We start from the raw sequence: 22,754 nt of genomic DNA, 5'->3' as shown, positions 1-22,754 counted from the left end.
GGTGATCGTATCGACCCATTGGTCCTAGAATGTCGCGAGAGGGCTCATTCTAACGGATATTAAAATTTCTAGTACCCTTTTGAAGTGACCAAAAGAACCGGAGGGCACCTAGGCCCTCTCCCACGCTCATTATTTTTCCAAAGTCTCCGGGTCAAAATTTTGAGATAGCCGTTTTGTTCAGCTTAATCGAAAAACCTAAAATATGTATTTAGGGACGACTTAATTCCCAACAATCCCCGGGGGAGGGGCTGCAAGCTACAAAGTTTGACCACTGTTTATACATAGGTTTAAGTTACATAAAGATACATGGAAGGATCTTTCCATGGAGGAATTATCACGAGGGAAGAGAATTTCCATGAAGGGAGCGCAGGATTTTCTAGCATTATTTAAAAAAAAACAATGAGAAAATAAATAAAAAAATTTCAACTGGAAGCAAGGAGCAGCATTAAAACTTAAAACAAACAGAAAATATCACGTATATAAGGGGGTCGTCTCCTCCACAATACCTTGCTCTTTACGCTAGAGTATTTTCAGTAATTTCAACTATTTATTCTACGGCCTTTGTGATTCAGGGGTCATTCTTAAAGAATTGGGACAACATTCAAGCTTGACGATGACAAGCCTGACAGCATTGACGAGGGGGCAAACCCCGTCATATACGTAGTAAAAATATACAAATATAGAAGTACGTTATGTTACAGTTACGTGTATTTATTACTAAAAAAAATCGTAAAAAAAAAGTTCTAGTTGCATTTTTAAGTACCCTAAAATTGGAGGGCAACTAGGCCTCCTCTCCCACCCCCTTTTTCAAAATTGTTCGATCAAAATTATGAGAAAGCCATTTTACCAAAATATATATATATATATATATATATATATATATATATATATATATATATATATATATATATATATATATATATATATATATATATATATATATATATATATATATATATATATATATATATATATATATATATAAATTTCGTTTTAATTATTCATGCACGGTGAGCCAAAATCAAAACATGCATGAATTCAAAACGTTCAGAAATTGAATTGAAAAAAAAACAAGTTTTTTTTTAAGATGCAAGTAAGGAACCACATTAAAACTTAAAACGAACCGAAATTATTCCGTATATGAAAGGGGTTGTCCTCTCCTCAACGCCTCGCTCTTTACGCTAAAGTTTTTTGTTGTTTGAAAAGTAGAGTTGTGATAAAGAGTAAAACTTTAGCATAAAGAGCGGGGCGTTGAGGAGGGGACAACCCCTTCCATATACGGAATAATTTCTGTTCGCTTTAAGTTTTAATGTCGCTCCTTACTTGCAGTTAAAAAACTTATTGCAACGTCTTTCTCTTCACTTGGTTTATATAAATCCTTTTTCTTTTATTGACATTACAATGTATTTCGAGTGCGAAAGCTTCGAAAAAAAAATCAACAAAAAAGTATTTACGGAAAATACAAGAAACTGCAAGGGAATTTAAAGAAACGTTGATTCCAAGAGACACAAAGGCCACCTCTCCCCTCCCTGCAAGCGTTCCTGGCCACACAAACTCATACTCGAGGGAAAAGGAGTCCCCCAAAGACTGACCGAGAACTTCTTAATCTGGAATCATAACAGATTTTCTGTAATAAAAGAGTTTTGAATAATTGGAGTTTGAAGATGTAAGGAAAAACTGTGTTGCGAGTGAGTCATGTATTGACCCTAACACCTATGACCGTAAATAACTCGTAAGTTATATTTCCAGGGCCAACAGACAGGAAGGGGTACTTATCTGTACCCCTTCGGTACTTATCTGTTATAGGTATAACACTAGTTCTTGGTCTGACAGAATCGGTTTATTTTTGTAGTTTCTTTCAGCTTAGTGTGAGAGAACTACATAATTGGGCTGTATAGCCTATTTACACATCATAGGGGGGGGGGAGGTAAAGTATTTTGACAGCGTGAAGCTAGAAAACAATTTTTACTTCATAATATGCGGAATAGTTGTGGCTAACGAATTCTTGCATCCACACTCGCTATACTTTACCCCCCTCCCTCTCTAATGTGCAAATATATAGTTCAAATTTGTTTCGAAAGTATCATATTTTCATGATACTTAGGTATATTTCATTAGGATTAACCTAACTTCACTTCTTGAGTGCTGCAGCTATAACAGATAAGTATCTATACGGAACACATCCAAGAAGTGAAGTTAGGTTAATCCAAATGAAATATGCCAAAATATGATGGAAATATAATACTCTAGTTTATATAATAATATAGTTTCGGCTCGATATTTGCACATTAGGGGGGTGTGATGGGGTAAGTAGCCAAACCTAACCTTACCCCCACCCCTCTAATGTGCAAATATATAGCCCAAATTATACAAGTCCAATGATTTCTGTCACCCGTTATTTTTCCTTGTGGCTATGAAACCGGTTTTCACACATCGTACATTCAGCGAACTTCTTGAGTGTGTTCCATATAATTAACACAATTAACATTATAAAGTAAGGATCCTATCAAGAAGATTTTCAAAGTTCCTTCATTTTAAATCAATGTTTTTCTCAGTCACTTTTTAACAACATATACGTCCAGTTTTTCGATTATTTTTTTTTCGGCCATACATCTAGGATTAAATAAAAAGTTTGTTGTTCTCGAATGGGGTGGAAAGAGGTTCTGAGAAACGATTTAAAGAACACTGGAAATTCATGCGTCGTAGACTTTGGCTTCCGGAATCCAGTGACATAGAAAGTTGTGGCACAAGTATCCAACTTCCGCGGGTATGATATGTCCATTAGTATATGACATTTCTGGGAATCTGTGTTTGAAAAGGATATGTACTAATAATGTTCATTGCGTCACTTGTTCTGACAATGTTCAATGATCTTACCTGTTTAAAAAAAAATGTTAAATGATACCATTATCATTACTTTTGACAATAATAATAGCATCCTGTATTTGCTTCCTGGATACTTGCTTCCTGTATTACAAATGAGTAATTTTTGGATCATCAAAGAGTTGAATAAACCATGTTCAGTGATCAAAATACTTTAAACCCCAGGAGGTCTTTCCTACTAAAATTTGGTTTTTTGTTCCACCAGTAATGTTACACTGATTTTTCCAAGTATTAAAAACAGAAAGAAAAAACAAAGGTAACCATGACAAGAATCAATTTAAGATGATTTGCGAAGAAACCTTCGCAAATTTGTTACTAATTTGTTTCCATGATGTTTCTGATGATGATAACGATGTTTATGCTTCGCACCATCTCAAAAAAAAAAAAATTTTCATTTCAAAAAATAAATACTTTTACAAAAACAGTTAAAATGTTTTAACAATTCCATGAATGAATTAGCTAATTGGAAGTTGTGACAGAAGTTGTAACTGGTTAGTAGTGAGTTTGTAACCCCCTAATTGATCAGTCAGAAGCTATTATAATTGTAGCAAATTCTTCACATTTTGATTCAACTCGTACTATCATGAAAAGCGCAGAAAACATCTCATTTTTCTTTACAATTTGAAATATATATTTTAAGCATCAAATATGAATGATGAAATTTACTGCAATATAACTTTTAAACAAGAAAAAAATTAAAAATTCAAAGAAATACATTTCTAAAAATTTTGCAATATTAAGGCTTACTTTGACACTACTACTAAGAACTCAATGCAGCACCAAAAGCCCTGAGGCAAACACGCTACGCACGCTTATCCCTATCCCGAACTATCCAAAGATTCCCTCGATACGCTATCCCAAAGTTCCCATTTCCTTTAAGTCCTAGCTTACTAACTCTTTCTACTCCATCCGATGATGACTTTTTTTTTGGGGCCTCGGCGGACTGCCGTAAAGACAAATCTTTAGCAATCTGTCATACTTCATAAACAAAACGAGGTGATTTATTTAAATTTTACAATTTAATCTATATGATATACTATATGAACAAAAATACTTGGTATTGAAGTCAGAAACTAGTAACTATGCTTATTGATGGCATGGCCTCTCACATTTCCTTCTCCGAGTGTCAATGTTTTACAAATTTAAAATCTTCGCCAAGAAAATACTTCCTTTCGTATAAAAGTCGGCTTCGCGCTGGCACACGTTCCTAATTGAAGTTTTTAATGTCTTTTCAAGTTATGATTAGTGTTTCAATTTCTTTAATTGTCAGTTGTTGTTGACATTAGTATTTTTTTGCATTAGTTATTAGTTGAATATTGTTAATTATTAAATTTTAAAATCATTTTTTAATTGTTTTTCGCATGAATGATTCAGAAATCACGTTCTTAAGACACTGTAACGTCTCTTCACTTTTGTAGACAAGATATGGTACAACCAGACCTGACATCTTTTAGGAATGTTTCTACATTTTATTCGCCAACCACTTGGATGTTATTTTTTAATTTTTTTTTTCTTAATTTTGTGATTATTTGCGATTGCGCTTGAATTTGACTTGAGAAAACTCTGAGCAATAAAATTGTCACTTTTGCCACTTGAGAGACATTTGCCAACAAAACATTTTGCCACTTGAGAGGATGCATCATAAGCATCATAACTTCATCATAATAGTCAGAAAGAAATATTCAATTCATTGCCTTGTACAAGAAAAATTTGCAAATGTGAAATTAAAACTTCCTATTTTGACAGCTAGCGACATTGTAGTAGTATTAGTAGTAGTATTAATTTATTATCCAAAAGAAATAACAGAGACAAAATCAATCGGTAGCACACCAAAAGCATCGCTTGTGAGGGTGTGCTACCAACAAAAAAGACCAAAAAATAGAAGAAAAAATAATAAAAACAAAAAAAATAACAAGTTAATCTATAATAAGCAGAAGGGTGAAACCGTATACCGAGAAAAAAAACGTACATAAATAAATCATACACAATAAAACAACATAATATCATGATCCCGAAGCAAAAAAAAAAAAAAATAATTATTGTCAATATTTATTCCATCAGTCTCAATCTATTTCAAAGGTATACCTACCAAGCAACCCCACACGCAGCTCGGTTTTAAATTGATTAATGAGCAATTCTTTGGTATTTGGGACAAGCTTTTTTTTTGGTAATATTCACCTTCTTGTTGTCTCAAGAGTTGAAGAATAACAACTATACATTACGGTTTCATTCGGATCAGTGGTTCTAAACCCTTTCTTCTATGTGTTCCTTAAGTATCACTAAATCTTGATAACAACCCCTTTACTACACATGAAATAAAAATACGATCCTTTTTCAATTTTCCAAAGAAATAGAGGGTTTGAAACTACCATACAGAAATCAAGCATATAGAAGGGAGGGGGGGGGGGGAATTATTTGGTAATTTGAATAGAAAGTCCCCAAAATTCAAATTTTGGGGGGGAGTCCTCCACCCCAGTGTCCGTCCCTGGAAAGTAGTGTGTATGTTAGCTGACCAGATACAGCACTTCACACTCCGCTAGCTTTCACAAGACCCAAAGAAAATTGACGATGCAACAAGATTGAATTTAGATTTGTAATTCTAATTTTTTTTTTTCACAGTCCACTTTAGTATATCATAAGTCATCCCCCCTCATTATCTGGTATCCACGAACTAAAAACTTCTTTTTTTCAGTTTTCCAAAGAAGTAGAGGACTTGAAACTGCCATACAGAAATCAGGCGTATATTGTCCGATGGTTAATTGCCCGAGACTTTGACATCGACAAAGCTTTTGACATGTTAAAAGCCCATACACACTGGAGGCAAAAGTTTGGAGCCGATAAACTTACAGACACATGGATACCAACTTCCATCGCCAGATCTCATATCCCTTTAGGATTTCTTGGCGAAGATATTGATAAAAATCCAACGTGGATACTAATGCTCGGCAACATGGACATACGAGGCGTTCTGAAATCTGTACCCAATAAAGAAATGCTGAACTACTGTGCGTGGATTTTAGAAAGAAGCATGAGAATTATCGAAAGAAATTCCAAGAAGAACAAGACCCAAATCAATCGCCTAAATATATTCGTTGACTTGGCTAACTGGAAAGTTGCAGACCTCACATCGTGGATTTCACTGAATTTCGGCAAAGACTTGGCACAAATGTATGAAGCCAACTATCCCGAGATTTTAGGCAAGCTTGTCATTTTTAATACACCAGCCTTGTTCAGCGTATTATACAACTTTGTTAAACCATTCCTTTCCGAATTAACGGTGCAAAAAATTCGAATCATTGGCAGCGATAAAAACCAATGGCAACAGGAGTTTGAAACTCTCGAAGAAACTCAAATCCCCAAAAAGTGGGGCGGAGCTTTGACAGACCAAGATGGCAACGAGTATGCCCTTAAAAAGTTAGGCATGAATATGGGTAAAAGAGTACCACCCTCAAAATACATTTCCAACCAGTGCCCTGAACTCATCAATGTACAATAAATATATCCGTATATTTGGTTCTATAACAGCGTTAAAAATATTTATTATCTACTGAAGTGCAAATATTTACTACTCACGGTGATGATTGTGATACATTAAGTTAATCACAATGGCAAAACAACATGGGGATGCTCAAAATGAATTTAATGTTGGGAAAAAGCTGTTATAACATTTATTATTTTTATTTTTCATTTGTAATTACATAATGGCCAAGATCGAATGAGAAAATAAATGGGAAACAAATAAATAAAGATGGAAGAATGAAAGAATAAAGATCGTATGGGGTCAAATAGCGTAACTAACGAAATAGCGTTGAAAGAATACAAAGACAAGAACCGATTCTACGAGTACTCTATTCCATTCAATATTTTCGCCAAAGTGATGTGCGTTAGACTTAATTCAGCTGAATCCAGACTAAACTCAGATCACAAATCGCAACGAGGAAATTACAACTAACTATAAAGGATCGATCGAACATGGTTTATATTATTTACAAAATGTGACGGAAAAACTGATTGAAAATGACGCAAGCACAGAAAAAAATGACGTCGTAAAATGTCATGGAATGATGATATCATAATAACAGTGATGATACAGGAATTATTAGAATGTAATCTATATTATTTTGAAAATAATGAAATTATGTGGACAATAATTGTAGTTGAAGAACGAAGAGATTACCGCTAATCTGATTCCATGAAACAAGACGTAAAAATGGAAACCGATGTGAAATTGATGTTACAATGACTGTTAAAGCTATATTTTTTAAAATAAACTATATTTTTATAACTGAAAATTGTATTGATATTTACAAATATCTAAATTGAACATGATTATAAATGCACTAGCTGGAATTTAATTGTTCAAGGAAATAAATTTTCAGGAAAAAAAATATCCGTTTCCTCAGCAAAAAAGCTAATTTTGAAAGTTATTATAACCTTAATAGCTGAAAACATAACACCTTCTTCGATAATCTTTCAAATGCTTATGCAGATGTGTGTCGACTGACGACATGTTTGTCGACTGACGAAATTACAGACCGGGACATCGGGACACAAATGACGACCGGGACACCGGGAATATAAATGACGACCGGGACACTCAAAGAGAAAGCGACCGGGACACAAGGAATGTTCGATTAGCAATCACCATCAACAAAGCACCAGGGCACAAATGACGACCGGGACACAGGGAATATAAATGACGACCAGGACACTCAAAGAGAAATTACAGACCGGGACACCGGAACACAAATACCGACCGGGAAAAAAACGACGACCGGGGCACCGGGAATATAAATGACGACCACGACACTCAAAGAGAAATTACAGACTGGGACACCGAGACACAAATGACGACCGGGACACAGGGAAACAACTACAACGGGGACGCCGGGGGGCACAGGGGGATATATAAATGACGACGGGGACACAGGGAATGTTCGATTAGCAATCACCATCAACAAAGCTCAAGGGCAATCATTAGATTAATGAGGTATAGATCTGAATACAGATTGTTTTTCCCATTCACAATTATATGTTGCATGTTCAAGAGTCGATAAACCTGACAATCTATTTACATGCACAGACAATGGGACAGCCAAGAATGTTGTATATTCGCAAGTTTGACGTAGTTAAAAATATATATATATCTATCTATATTCACAGGTGGGACACAGGGACACAACTACAATGGCGCGTAACGACTTATGCACGCGGGGGGACTTGGGGGGGGGGGGGGGCGAAGCGTCCCCACCAACTAGGTGTTGGGGTGGCGCGAAGCGCCACCCCAACAGCTAGTCTCTCTATATATATATATATATATATATATATATATATATATATATATATATATATATATATATATATATATATATATAAATATATAAGTTGTCTGTGTGTGTGTGGGTCTGTCGGGTGACGTCATGTTTGTGTGTCGACTGACGTCATGTTTTCAACCGATGAAATTACAGACCGGCACATCGGGACACAAATGACGACCGGGACACCGACACATAGGGAATATAAATGACGACACTCAAAGAGAAAGCGACCGGGACAAAAGGAATGTTCGATTAGCAATCACCATCAACAAAGCACCGGGACACAAATGACGACCGGGACACGGGGAGTATAAATGACGACCAGGACATAAGTAAAAAAAACTAAAAAAAAAGGTAAAAACTACAAAAAAACTAAAAAGAAAAAACAACTAAAAACTAATAAAAAAACTAAAAAAGCTAAAAAACTAAAAAAAACTAAAAAAGAAAAAAAAATAAAAAAGGAAAAAAATGAAAAATAAAGGAGAAAAACAAAACTAAAAAACGAATGTATATACAGACCGGGACACCGGGATACAAATGACGACCGGGACACAGGGAATATAAATGACGACCGGGACACAACTACAACGGGGACGCCGGGGGTCACAGGGGGATATAAATGACGACCGGGACACCGGGACACAAGGAATATAAATGACGCTCAGGACACTCAAAGAGAAATCACAGACTGGGACACCGGGACACAAATGACGACCGAGACACAGGGAATATAAATGACGACCGGGACACAGGGACACAACTACAAAGGGGACGCCGGGGGCACAGGGGGATATATAAATGACGACGGCGACACAAGGAATGGTCGATTAGCAATCACCATCAACAAAGCTCAAGGGCAATCATTAGAATCATGAGGTATAGATCTGAATACGGATTGTTTTCCCATGGACCATTATATGCTGCATGTTCAAGAGTCGGTAAACCTGACAATCTATTTATGTGCACAGACAATGGGACAGCAAAGAATGTTGTATATTCGCAAGTTTTACGTAGTTAAAAACATATATATATATATATATATATATATATATATATATATATATATATATATATATATATATATATATATATATATATATATATATATATATATATATATATATATATATATATATATATATATATATATATATATATATATACATATATATATACATATATATATATATATATATATATATATATATATATATATATATATATATATATATATATATATATATATATATATATATATATATATATATATATATATATATATATATATATATATATATATATATATATTCACAGGTGGGACATAGGGACACAACTACAATGGCGTGTAACGACTTACGCGCGCGGGGGGGCTTTGGGGGGGGGGGGGGCGCGAAGCGCCACCCCAACAGCTAGTGTATATATATATATATATATATATATATATATATATATATATATATATATATATATATATATATATATATATATATATATATATATATATATATATATATATATATATAGTATAGACCATTAGATTTCGACATGATTTAGCGCCATACTTCACCTTGAAAAAACATTTTCTGGTTAAGAATTTTGTGCATGTGCAAATGTCTATGTCATCTTGTCTCAGAGAGGCAGAGTGCGTGTGTTTGAGAGAGAGAGAGAGCACAGTAGAAGCAACATACAGTAGTGAAAAATCCTATACTCTCCATTAAAGATTTTAGAAACACATCTAAAACCACGCAAGCTACATCACTCTTCATGACCCCTCCTTCACGCACACGCAATGCCAAATGTTTAGCGCCGATAGGATTGAATGCCAAGCAGCAACTAAATCTATTGCTCTGACGGTCCGAAAACTTTCCGAATTACGCGCTTTGAAATGTGTGTTTTGGAGAAACATTTGGCAACTGGTATATACTTCTAATGTGAGAGTGTTACAGTTACAAGGATGATGTATGGAAAGAAGTGATTAAGGATGCGCGTGAATGGAAGGGATTCCACACTATCCAAGAGGAAATGTAGGTGTAGAGCTGCTTCAAACATCCAAGGTGATGTGCATGGATGGATTTGTGCTACTTCAAATTTACGTTTTTAAGCTGTCGAACAACTACCGTATAAAACAAAAACAAACAAAATATATTTTGAAAGAAATTGCCATTATTCCGTCAACGCAATAAAATCTTGATACATAAAAAAAAAACAAGTTTGAGGGGTGTTACACCCTCCAGTACATTTGCACCATTTATGGGATTATTTTTTCTAAAACAGTGACTTGGCAGAAAAAAAAATTGCATTTAAAAATAGTAGATTGTAGTATTTTTGAACATGAAACTTATTTTCAGCCAAGTTTAGGTTCAACGTAACTTTTTGATTTTATACTTTTAAAAGGTGAAAAGTATTTCGGAGCATAGAAGGCAAGTATGGTTAAGAGAAGAAAAACAGTTTGAAAGGGCAATAGATCTGAAATGCAAAAGCGTATTTACTCCGTCTGCAGATTATAAACTTAAAGAATCAATCCTGGAAGGAAAAATTAGTCAAGTAGACGAATACTGAGCTTAGGTTCATCACGTTTTAAGAGTTTTTAATATAGCTCTCATGCTGAAACAGTTTTAGATAACCTACAAGCATAAGGTTACTCCCCTCCTCAATTTTATTTCAAAATAGAGTGGTATCTTTCAACCCTTCCCATATCTCACATCCTATTCGTAGTTGACCCAATTCTACGAAATAATTCTACCTTTATTGAAATTAAATAATGATGAATTTTTTTAAAACTCGGCCATATTAATACGTTTGGTACTTTATAATATGTATAACGGTTAAGGAGCCAAAAGTCATGTGTCTCAATTTCTATTTTGGCTTACTACTTTATTTATTTATTATTATTTTTTTTTTAATTTGAAAAACAGGGCCCGAAATTTAGTTGATCATAATAGATGTCTGCTCTGGACCAATGAATCATAAAGACGGTTCTGGCAGTCTATAATTAAGGTTGTTTGGTCCTACTCTTTCGAAGTAGCGAAAAGCCTAGCTGATCATATTCCCTTTTTGTTTTATATTCATAGGAGCTTTTATGCCGTTATTGCACCATTATAATTCATACTACAGATCCTGTTCGGACTTTAAATATTCCATGACGCGTCACACAATATGCTATATTTATACGACAGGGGATCATTTCACCAGTTTGTCCAAACTTAACGGCAGGCAATGAGTTGGTAAAGACAGAGAGGAAAGGGGGCAGCAATACAACTAAACGACAGGCAATTGAATTGTAGAGACAAATGGATATAGTATATTGCTGCCTTGAGGGAGAACACGGCCCATTTAGACAAATAAATAGCAAAAAATTAACGTATTCCGCATTATTAGAAAGCGAATAGGGTGGAATACACTAAAAGTTTTCTATATTTTTTTTAGGGAAGCCAATAAGAAAAAATATGATCCCAAACTCAAATCCTCTTCTGCCCAATTTTGTGCCACTTTACTGGTAATATTGGAGACATTTACCAGAGCCACTTTTTACCAGTGGTTTTTTTTAAGAAGGACAATAAGAAAAAATATGATCACAAACTCAAATCCTCTTCTGTCCAAATTTGTGCCACTTTACTGATAATATTCGAGAGACATTCACCAGTACCCCTTTTTACCAGTGGCTTTTTAGGAAGGCCAATGAAAAAAAATGTGATCACAAACTCAAATCCTTTTCTTGCCAATTTTGTGCCACTTCACTGGTAAAATTGGAGACATTGTGCAGCTTTTGGGTAAATAATATATCAATACTAAGGTGTGGAGGGAGGGAGGAGGGGTTGATGAATATGACAATTCATTTCGCTATTGCCAAAGTCTGAAAAAAATGTCCTGAAATAACTCGATCTTTCAACTTATCAAACGAGAAGAAATAGATTCAAGGTCCATGAAGATTATAAAAATCATTCTAACCAACAAAAAAAATTATTAGACCATATGAAGCAATGAGAAGACTGAAACACCGTTTCGTTCATGCGCATGTCACACGACGCAAATCACATGTAAAAGCTACTTTGTATACTATTAATAGTACTTGTTGTCCTTTGAAAATACTTTTTGACGAATAAAATAAGCGAGTTTTATTCCAATGGGATAGTGAATAGCGACGAAGACCACATTGCCTTTCCATCACAAATAGCATAAACAAGAAGAACAATAGGGACTTTCTTAAGACAGTGTGAAACTAATTAGAATATTTCGGCCCTTTGTCCAAGGGCCGTCCTCAGCAATACAAAAATATAAAAGAAGGTAAAACTTACAGCAAGATAAAATCAATAAAACTAAAATGAAATTTTTTTCAAAACAGTCCCAGCATCCTTACCTCAGCGAAGTTCAACCAGGACTAATTTAATTTGTTTCCCACTGTCTTGAGAAATTTCCTATTGTTCTTCTTGTTTTTTGGTGTTTGTTAGCGGGATGGTAACACTGAGTTTGAACCTGGATAATTAAGAATACGGACCCAAGCTGAGAATTATACAAAATTGATATCGTTGCATCTGTTGTTAATTTTGGTTATTTTTTTTTTCATTCTGAATTTAAAAAAAAGTGCCTTCTTCCAAATCATACAAAATTAAAATTAAAACAATGTTTAAGAACTATATCACCCCCCCCCCCCCAATAAAAAAAACACAATAGGTGCGCGCAATAGTCATTTAACCTATTAAAAAAAAAGCATACAAAAAAGCTTACCTGTGAAATAAGGCGAAGACTTTTGACAGTTGCTTCGTAAACATCTTCTAATCGACGAACAAGGCTCAAATGCTTATTACCACGAATATGTCGTAAAAATGACTGCAAAAAAGGACATATTTGACTCTCGAGGATAGTTTTAAGTTGTCTACTAATCTGAGACCTAACTATTATGTTAACTTAAAGTCGGAAAGCCAACATATTTGAAGAACGTGTTAAAGCAAGGAAATGAATGAAAAAAGAATGCAATAAAAAAAAATTAAAAGTTTGTGACAATATTTGAAGTGAAGTAAGACTTATTTTGTGACAAAGAATTAGAGAAAGTACTAAAAGGATTAAAGAATATGGCCTCAGGTGCTGGTAGTGTGGTAAATAAGTATTTTGAAGGACGGTGGTTGCGAAGTCAGACAAATTACCGAAGATTATGATGACTATGAAAAATTACTGATGAATATGAATTTGATTTTTGTAAAAAGATAAGTGCCTAGTGAATTCAGGAAAATATTAATTAAGCCCCTTTATAAAAAAGATGATAAGATAGAGGCATTATCTTGGTTTACATAGCAATTGCTTAGTATGATGCACAGCTTAGATACCAATATACAGTTATGGAAACTCGATTTATTTTTGGGACACAGTGCGCGGTAGCGATGCTAGCGGCTGGAGACAGGAAACTGGTATTGGTATCTAATTGGTAACAGAAAACTTGTATTGGTATCTAAGCTGTGTATGCAACAAAACAGAATTGCGTTCCCGCTTATGGTGTTGTAGTAGGATCTACGCGTCGGAGCGCGGGCTTAGAGGAGAAGCCAAGTTCAGAGCTCTGTACCAAAAGCTTCTCATGGGTAAGATAGGAGTTTTCATAACTGTATTGGTATCTAAGTTGTGAATGATGATAGTGTTAGACTTAGAGATGCTGTAAATAAAGTTTTGTGAGTAGAAGAGTGTGGTTCTAGGAGGGAGGGAGGATACGTCGACCAAATTTTCACTCTTAGATCAATAATTGAAAAAAGCTCCCTAGTCCTAAGTTTTATCGATTACTAGCTCAACACCGCCAACCCAACATCTAGTTGGTGGGGGCGCTTCGCGCAATTATATTGTCAGGTTTACCAACCCTCGAACATGCAACGTACAATTGTCCATGGAAAAAACAATCTGTATTAAGATCTATACCGCATTTTTCCAATGATTGACCTTGAGCTTTGCTGATGGTGATTGCAAATGCTAATCGAATTAGAAAACAAATTAGAAACAAATAACAGAAAATGATCCAAAGAGATGGGAAAAAATTATATAATAAAGTAAATATAAGGAATAAATTCCTTGCGACATGCGGGATTGAACCATGAAACCCTCAATCAAGAGAACCGGCCTTATCCACTACGCTGCCACAAGGTATTTGACTATTTGATTCTTTTAATAGATGAATTGTATCGTGCTTTCGCCAGTACCTCTTTCTTCAATGAAGATAGTTCTTGTTGATGTTTTGAAGGCCTTTCTCCTTTCAGATTTAAAGGAAGAGGGATCTTCCTGGGAGGGTGTAAAGAGGGAGGCTTTGAATGCATTGGGGTGGACCAATACTTATTTATATACTAGCTGTTGGGGAAAAATATCTTTTCCTGTATCTAGGGAAAACCCTAGATAAAATTTTTTAGCAAAATGAATGAATTTTCGGAGGTTTGAAATCTCAGGACGCAAGAATCAGTTTGACAATTAATGTTAAGCGGACTAGGAATAATTAAAGACAAAGAGGTGATGAAAAGATCGAACAAATGAAAAGCTTCACTTACATAGGTAGTGTTATTAGGAAAGATGGTGGGAGCAGTGAAGATGTTAGAAGTAGAATAGCCAATATTCAGGGTGTTTATACACAGTTGGAAAAAGCTTGGAGGAATAGTAATATGTGTCTGTGAGTCAAGACAAGAATATTGGAGGCTACAGCGATAACAGTGGTCAAGCTTGGTCCTGAAAAGTGGGCATTTTGGAAGACAGGTAATTTGTTCAATATTTTCCAAAAAAATTTGAAGAATGTTTTCCAGGCTCTGGATTGTTTTTTTTCAAGAGGAATGTTTTCCAGGCTAGATTGTTTTTTTACAGTTAGAAAAAGTTTGAAGAATAGCAATATGAGTCTGCGAGTGAAACCTAGAATATTGGAGGTTACATCGGAGAAGACAAAATGATTCAAGAGAGACTCAAGATGAGAAGACTCAAGCTTAGAATAATTCAAGCTTTTCGGGCATAACAAAGTAAAGTAAAACTTAACATTAGAAATCTCTCTAGCACGTAAGCTCTTAAAGAGCATTTCATTAAAGTACCAAAATAAAAACATTTACAGTGACCAAGCTTGGTTCTGAAAAGTGGGCACTTTAGACGACGGGTGATTTGTAAGATGTTTTCCAAATTTCCAACGGCAAGTTTATGGTACCAGCTTGACTGTCCATGTATCAAACTACAGGCTGTTCGAAAAACATGGTTCTATCTCACTTTCTGAGAGCTAGAGACTGGAAAGAGGTAGTGAGAAAGCATTGAATGGAAATTGGAGCTTTTTGGGAGGGGGTAAAGTGAAGCTTTGAATAGATTGGGGTGGAGAAGGAGTATGCATAGCTATTTTGGACTGACGTGGCTTGTTGCCCGAGTGAGTTGTTCATAACAGTAGTAATAGCCTACTAGTAGTAGTAGTAGTAGTAGTAATAGATTTCACCGCACCCGGAATTTCGACTCAACATATTTCTGTAACGGAAATTAAAAGGAACAAAATTACTACTATTACTACTAATAACTCACCGCAGCACCAAGCCGCCTGAGGCTAACACAGCTACGCATACTCCCCCTCCAACCCAATCTATTAGAGGCCTCCCTCTTTACACCCTCCCAGGAAGTTCCCATTTCCTAAAAAATCTCTATTTATGACATCCTACAACCAAAGACGAGGATGACCTGCTTTCAGTTTAGCCCCAGATGGCTGGCCAAAAAGGATAATCTTCGGCAACCTGTCATCCGTCATCCGCAGAACGTGGCCTAGCCATCATAGCCTTTCTTTCATAATAGCCTAAGAAAGCGAGATTGAACCACATTTTTCGTACAATCTACTGTCAGCCGGGCACCCAGAACTATCCGTACGCAATTTCTCTGAAAAACATCTAGTAAATTTCCATCCACTTTTCGGATTGTCCATGCTTCAGAGCCATATTTGAAATTTCGATACCCCCCCCCCCCCCCCGAAAAAAATGCAATAAAGTATTACCACTCCATTCCAGACATGCTTTTCACAGATATGACAATAAAGAAACTCCTTCGGAATTCCAGCATATTCAGTAGTGTCCTTCAACTTCTCAGACTCTTCCTTCTCATTTAATTCCTCTTTCTAAAAAGAAAATAAGTTGACGTTTTGAAAAATATAAAGAAAAGATTTACTCATAAATAATCAATTATTCAATGAATACACATAATTAATCCCCCGAAGGTTCCTAAGCCTGTAAAGGAGGGGGAAAATACACAGCATAATTCAACACTAAATTAAATGAAAAAAGAAAAATAATTGATTATAACATAAAAAATGGGATATAAAGGATAAAGATCCTCTTGAACCATTGCTGGCACGTGAAAGCAGGCTCGCGGCTCAAAGAAAAATAACCAAAAGAAAGCGTGCCGAGGAAGCTGGTCAAAGAGTTAATTCAAAGAGAAATTTTAGTATAAATCCTACAATGGCAGAAGAAAAAGCCGAAAAGCTGCTCAAAGAGTTAATGCCAAAAGGCTTGCGGCTAATAGAGAAAGTAAGAAAAGAAAGCGTGCCGAGGAATCACAAGAACAGCGTCAAAAAAGGCTTGCGTCTCAAAGAGAAATTACCAAAAGAAAGCGTGCCGAGGAAGCTACTCAAAGAGTTAATTCAAAGAGAAATTTTAGTATAAATCCTACAATGGCAGAAGAAACAGCCGAGGAAACGGCTCAAAGAGTTAATGCCAAAAGGTTTGCGGCTAAAAGAGAAAGTAAGAACAGAAAGCGTACCGAGGAATCACAAGAACAGCGTCAAAACAAGCTTGCGTCTCAAAGAGAAATTACCAAAAAAAATCTTGCCGAGGAATCACAAGAACAACATGAAAACAGGCTCGCGGCTCAAAGAGATAATACCAAAAGAAAGCGTGCCGAGGAATCACGAGAACATAGTGAAAACAAGCTTGAGGCTCAAAGAGAAAACACAAAAAACAATCATGTGGAGGAATCACAAGAACAACGTGAAAACATGCTTGCGGCTCAAAGAGATAATGCCAAAAGAAAGCGCGCGGAGGAATCACAAGAGCAACGTCAAAATTATCGCCTGGCATTCAGGTACAGCCCAGTTGATGATTATAGCTTGAGTAGATGTGTTCAAATTGGGACTATGTCTAAAATTTGTCCTTATTGCAAGGCCTTGAAATTTAATGGAGAAACAATGGGAATGTGTTGCGCCTCAGGAAAAGTTCAACTTCATCAACTGTCTGCACCACCAGAGCCCTTTAAGACTTTATGACGTTACAGACTGGAACACCGGGACACAAATGACGACCGGGAAACCGGAACACAAGGAATATAAACGACGACCGGGAGACTCAAAGAGAAATTACAAACCGGGATAAAAATGACGACCGGGACACAGGGAATATAAATGACGATCGGGACACAGGGACACAACTACAACGGGAACGCCGGAAGGGCACAGGGGGGATATATAAATGACGACGGGGACACAGGGAATATTCGATTAGCAATCACCAACAACAAAGCTCAAGGGCAATCATTAGAAAAATGCGGTATAGATCTGAATACGGATTGTTTTCCCATGGACAATTATATTTTGCATGTTCAAGAGTCGGTAAACCTAACAATCTATTTATATGCAAAGACAATGGGACAGCGAAGAATGTTGTATATTCGCAAGTTTTACGTAGTTAAAACATATATATATATATATATATATATATATATATATATATATATATATATATATATATATATATATATATATATATATATATATATATATATATATATATATATATATATATATATATATATATATATATATATATAGCGCCCCCACTACCAACTAGGTGATGGTGTGGCGCGAAGCGCGACACCAACAGCTAGTATATATAAATGTATATATATATATATATATATATATATATATATATATATATATATATATATATATATATATATATATATATATATATATATATATATATATATATATATACTAGCTGTTGGGATGGCGCTTCGCGCCACCTAGTTGGAGGGGGCGCTTCGCGCCCCCCAAACCCCCCGCGCGCGTAAGTCGCTACGTCCCATATTAGTTACGCGACATTGTAGTTGTGTCCCTATGTCCCACCTGTGAATATAGATTCCCGGTCGTCATTTATATTCCCTGTGTCCCGGTCGTCATTTGTGTCCCGGTGTCCCAGTCTGTGATTTCTCTTTGAGTGTCCCGGGCGTCATTTATATTCCTTGTGTCCCGGTCGTCATTTGTGTTCCGGTGTCCCGGTCTGTATATACATTCGTTTTTGAATTAGTCTTTTTATTTAGTTTTTAGTTTTTTACCTTCTTTTTAATTTTTTTAATTATACCTCATGATTCTAATGATTGCCCTTGAGCTTTGTTGATGGTAATTGCTAATCGAACATTCCCTGTGTCCCCGTCGTCATTTATATATCCCCCTGTGCCTCCCGGCGTCCTCGTTGTAGTTGTATCCCGGTGTCCCGGTCTGTATATACATTCGTTTTTGAAATGGTATATGATGAAATAAATTTTTGTATTTTTCCCCTTTTTTTCTTTTTAGTTTTTTTTTGGTTTTTACTTTTTTTAGTTTTTTAGTTTTTTTTTCTTTTTTCTTTTTAGTTTTTTTATTTTTATTCTTGTTAGTTTTGTTTTTCTCCTTTATTTTTCATTTTTTTCCTTTTTCTTTTTTTTCCTTTTTAGTTTTTTTTTAGTTTTTTAGCTTTTTTAGTTATTTTATTAGTTTTAGTTTTTTTTCTTTTTAGTTTTTTTTTGTAGTTTTTACCTTTTTTTAGTTTTTTTAGTTTTTTTTTTTTTTTACTTATGTCCTGGTCGTCATTTATACTCCCTGTGTCCCGGTCGTCATTTGCGTCCCAATGCTTTGTTGATGATGATTGCTAATCGAACATTCCTTGTGCCCCGGTCGCTTTCTCTTTGAGTGTCCCGGTCGTCATTTATATTCCCTATGTGCCGGTGTCCCGGTCGTCATTTGTATCCCGATGTCCCGGTATGTAATTTCATCAGTCGAAACATGACGTCAGTCGACACACAAACATGACGTCACTCGACAGACACACACACACACAGACAACTTATTTTTATACTAGATGTTGGGGTGGTGCTTCGCGCCACCCCAACACCTAGTTGGTGGGGGCGCTTCGCGCCCCCCCCCCCCCAAGCCCCCCCCGCGCGCGTAAGTCGTTACGCGCCATATTAGTTACGCGCCATTGTAGTTGTGTCCCTATGTCCCACCTGTGAATATAGATATATATATATATATATATATATATATATATATATATATATATATATATATATATATATATATATATATATATATATATATATATATATATATATATATGGTTTTAACTACGTAAAACTTGCGAATATACAACATTCTTTGCTTTCACATCGTCTGTGCATATAAATAGATTGTCAGGTTTACCGACTCTTGAACATGCAACGCATAATGGTCCATGGGAAAACAATCCGTATTCAGATCTATACCTCATGATTCTATTGATTGCCCTTGAGCTTTGTTGATGGTGATTGCTAATCGACCATTTCCTTTGTTGCCGTCGTCATTTATATATCCCCCTGTGCCCCCCGGCGTCCCCGTTGTAGTTGTGTCCCTGTGTCCGGGTCGTCATTTATATTCCCTGTGTCCCCGTCGTCATTTGTGTCCCGGTGTCCCAGTCTGTGATTTCTATTTGAGTGTCCCGGGCGTCATTTATATTCGTCAGGATATTGTAGGGCATCGTAGCATCGATGAGTTTAAGCAATTCTTGTCAACTGATTGTTTCGCCTATAAAGAATATTATCTCGAGGTAAGAACTGATCACCGACCACAACGATTGCCACTTTGTTGATAGTTGCGTATCAGGAGGCATCAATTCGATTGCTGTTTTTAAGCAGAAGCACTAAATTATTATTTTTGTGGAAAAGATGATATATATAAATATATATATATATTTTCTTTTTTAGTTTTTTTGTAGTTTTTATCTTTTTTAGTTTTTTTCTTCTTTTGTATTAATGCTAAAGCCAAGGTTCAAACCTGGAGCCTCTCGGACCTAGAACCTGAAACATAACGCTTTACCAACTCAGCTACTTCGGCGTGAATACATTCGTTTTGAGCAGCTTCCTCGGGTGTTGCCATTGTAGGTTCTTCAGTCATTTTACAATTAGAAATTTCTCTTTCAACGGTCTTCTTACAATTAAAAATTTGTCTTTGAACGATATTCTTAAATACCTGTGTCCCGGTCGTCATTTATATTGCCTGTGTCCCGGTCGTCATTTGTGTCCCGGTATCCCAGTCTGTAATTTCTCCTTGAGTGTCCCGGTCGTTATTTATATTCCCTCTGTCCAGGTCGTCATTTGTGTCCCGGTCTGTAATTTCTCTTTGAGTGTTTTTTCTTTTTAGTATTTTTTAGTTTTTTACATTTTTTCTTTTTTCAGTTTTCTTTTTCTTCTTTATTTTTCAGCTTCGCTATGAAATACATATCGCCGAACCTTTGTTTTTTTTAACTAAAATCTGGTAGGCATTGATGGCCTTATCCAAGTCAAGATCCCAAACCCAATCATCATCGCTATCATTTTCAGTTTTGATGTTTTGACTCGCTGTCCAGGTGGATCTTCATCTAACTGCGCGGTTTTGCGTTCTTTAGCCTCAAGCCTGTTTCCTTGCTGTTCTTTTGATTCCTCGGCACGCTTTCTTTTCTGACTTTCTCTATCAGCAGCAAGTTTTTTGGCATAGACTCTTTGAGCATCTTCATCGGCTTTTGCCATTGTAAGTTCATCAGTCATTTTAAACTTAAACATTAATAGATTTCTACGTGAACATATATGTCTTAAATATCTTTAATGACGTCACCGTCATAGCAAAAATGACGACAACTAACTTCATGACGCCAGTCGACACAGAAACATGACGTCACCTGATCCACAGACAGACAACTTATTTTTATATATATAGATAGATATAATTCTAAAATTTTCAGGTAATTTTCTATTTTGAAATAAAAACTAAAAATTATTGCTCAGACAACATAAATATTTTTGATATTTACATAATAGCTTTAGTGGTTCTGGACTGAAAACTAAATATGCTAATGAAATTGGGAATTGCAATCTTTTAGGTTGAAAAGGCAGATCCATTAGAATCATGAGAATGCGTGGAATAAGAAAAGCCTCACCCTCAAAAGGCCCTGTCAAGATTGTTGCCTCTATTACGTTATAACAGACATAACACGTCATTTGTGTCCCGGTCTGTAGTTTCGTTAGTCGACAAACATGACGTCAGACGACAAACAACTTCATGACGACATACAGCTCAATCCTTATAATGACGTCAGTCGACAAACATGACGTCAGTCGACCCACAAACATGACGTCAGTCGACAGACAGACAAACAACTTATTTTTATATATATAGATAGATATATAGATAGATAGATATAAATAAGTTGTCTGTGTGTTATGTCTGTCGAGTGACGTCATGTCATCATGTCGTCATGAAGTTAGTTGTCGCCATGTTTGTTATGACGATGACGTCATTAAAAGCATTTAAGAAAATCGTTCAAAGACAAAGTTTTAATTGTAAGAAGATCGTGGACGGAAAAATGTTTAATTGTAAAATGACTGAAGAACCTGCAATGGCAACAGCCGAGGAAGCTGCTCAAAGAGTCTATGCCAAAAAACTTGCGGCTGATAGAGAAAGTAAGAAAAGAAAGCGTGCCGAGGAATCACAAGAAAAGCAAGAAAACACGCTTGCGGCTGATAGAGAAAGTAAGAAAAGAAAGCGTGCCGAGGAATCACAAGAACAGCAAGAAAACAGGCTTGCGGCTAAAGAACGCAAAACCGCGCAGTTAGATGAAAATCCACCTGGACAGCGAGAGTCAAAATATATCAAAACTGAAAATGATAGCGATGATGATTGGGTTTGGGATTTTGACTTGGATAAGGTCATCAATGCCTACCAGATTTAGTTAAAAAAACAAATGTTCGGCGATATGTATTTCATAGTGACGCTGGAAAATAAAGAAGAAAAAGAAAACTGAAAAAACGTAAAAAACTCAAAATAACTAAAAAGAAAAAACACTCAAAGAGAAATAACAGACCGGGACACAAATGACGACCGAGACAGAGGGAATATAAATGACGACCGGGACACTCAAAGAGAAATTACAGACTGGGATACCGGGACACAAATGACGACCGGGATATTAGGAATATAAATGACGACCGGGACACAGGGAATGTTCGATTAGCAATCACCAGGGCAGGGCACAGGTATTTAAGAAAATCGTTCAAAGACAAATTTTTAATTTTAAGAAGATCATTGAAAGAGAAATTTCTAATTGTAAAATGACTGAAGAACCTACAATGACAACAGCCGAGGAAGCTGCTCAAAACGAATGTATTCAAGCCGAAGTAGCTGAGTTGGTAAAGCGTTATGTTCCCAAGTTCTAGGTCCGCGAGGTTCCAGGTTCGAACCTTGGCTTTAGCATTAATACAAAAGAAGAAGAAAACTAAAAAAGGTAAAAACTACAAAAAAACTAAAAAGAAAATACTAAA

The 22,754-nt window shown here is 35.8% G+C and overlaps 2 protein-coding genes across 2 annotated transcripts in view; one reads left to right on the top strand and one right to left on the bottom strand.

Moving 5' to 3' along the window:
- Positions 1 to 22,754, bottom strand: part of LOC136028782 (zinc finger protein on ecdysone puffs-like) — a 53,240-nt gene that overhangs the window by 8,696 nt on the left and 21,790 nt on the right. Inside the window, exons 5-6 of the mRNA XM_065706684.1 lie at positions 16,171 to 16,290; positions 12,927 to 13,028 (exon numbers count right to left, since the gene is read on the bottom strand). Coding sequence (XP_065562756.1) covers positions 12,927 to 13,028; positions 16,171 to 16,290 — 222 coding nt within the window. The remainder of the gene's footprint in view (positions 1 to 12,926; positions 13,029 to 16,170; positions 16,291 to 22,754) is intronic.
- On the top strand, positions 5,574 to 7,175 carry LOC136028783 (SEC14-like protein 4; the record flags this gene model as incomplete). The annotated part of the gene is given in 1 exon segment (XM_065706686.1): positions 5,574 to 7,175. A coding segment is annotated over 1 exon segment (806 nt), but the record flags the coding sequence as incomplete, so codon positions are not given.

The sequence above is a fragment of the Artemia franciscana genome, chromosome 7, assembly GCF_032884065.1.
Source record: "Artemia franciscana chromosome 7, ASM3288406v1, whole genome shotgun sequence".
NCBI lineage: Eukaryota > Metazoa > Arthropoda > Branchiopoda > Anostraca > Artemiidae > Artemia > Artemia franciscana.
Note: the sequence above shows the minus strand (reverse complement) of the source record. Positions and strands in the feature narration are given on the sequence as shown.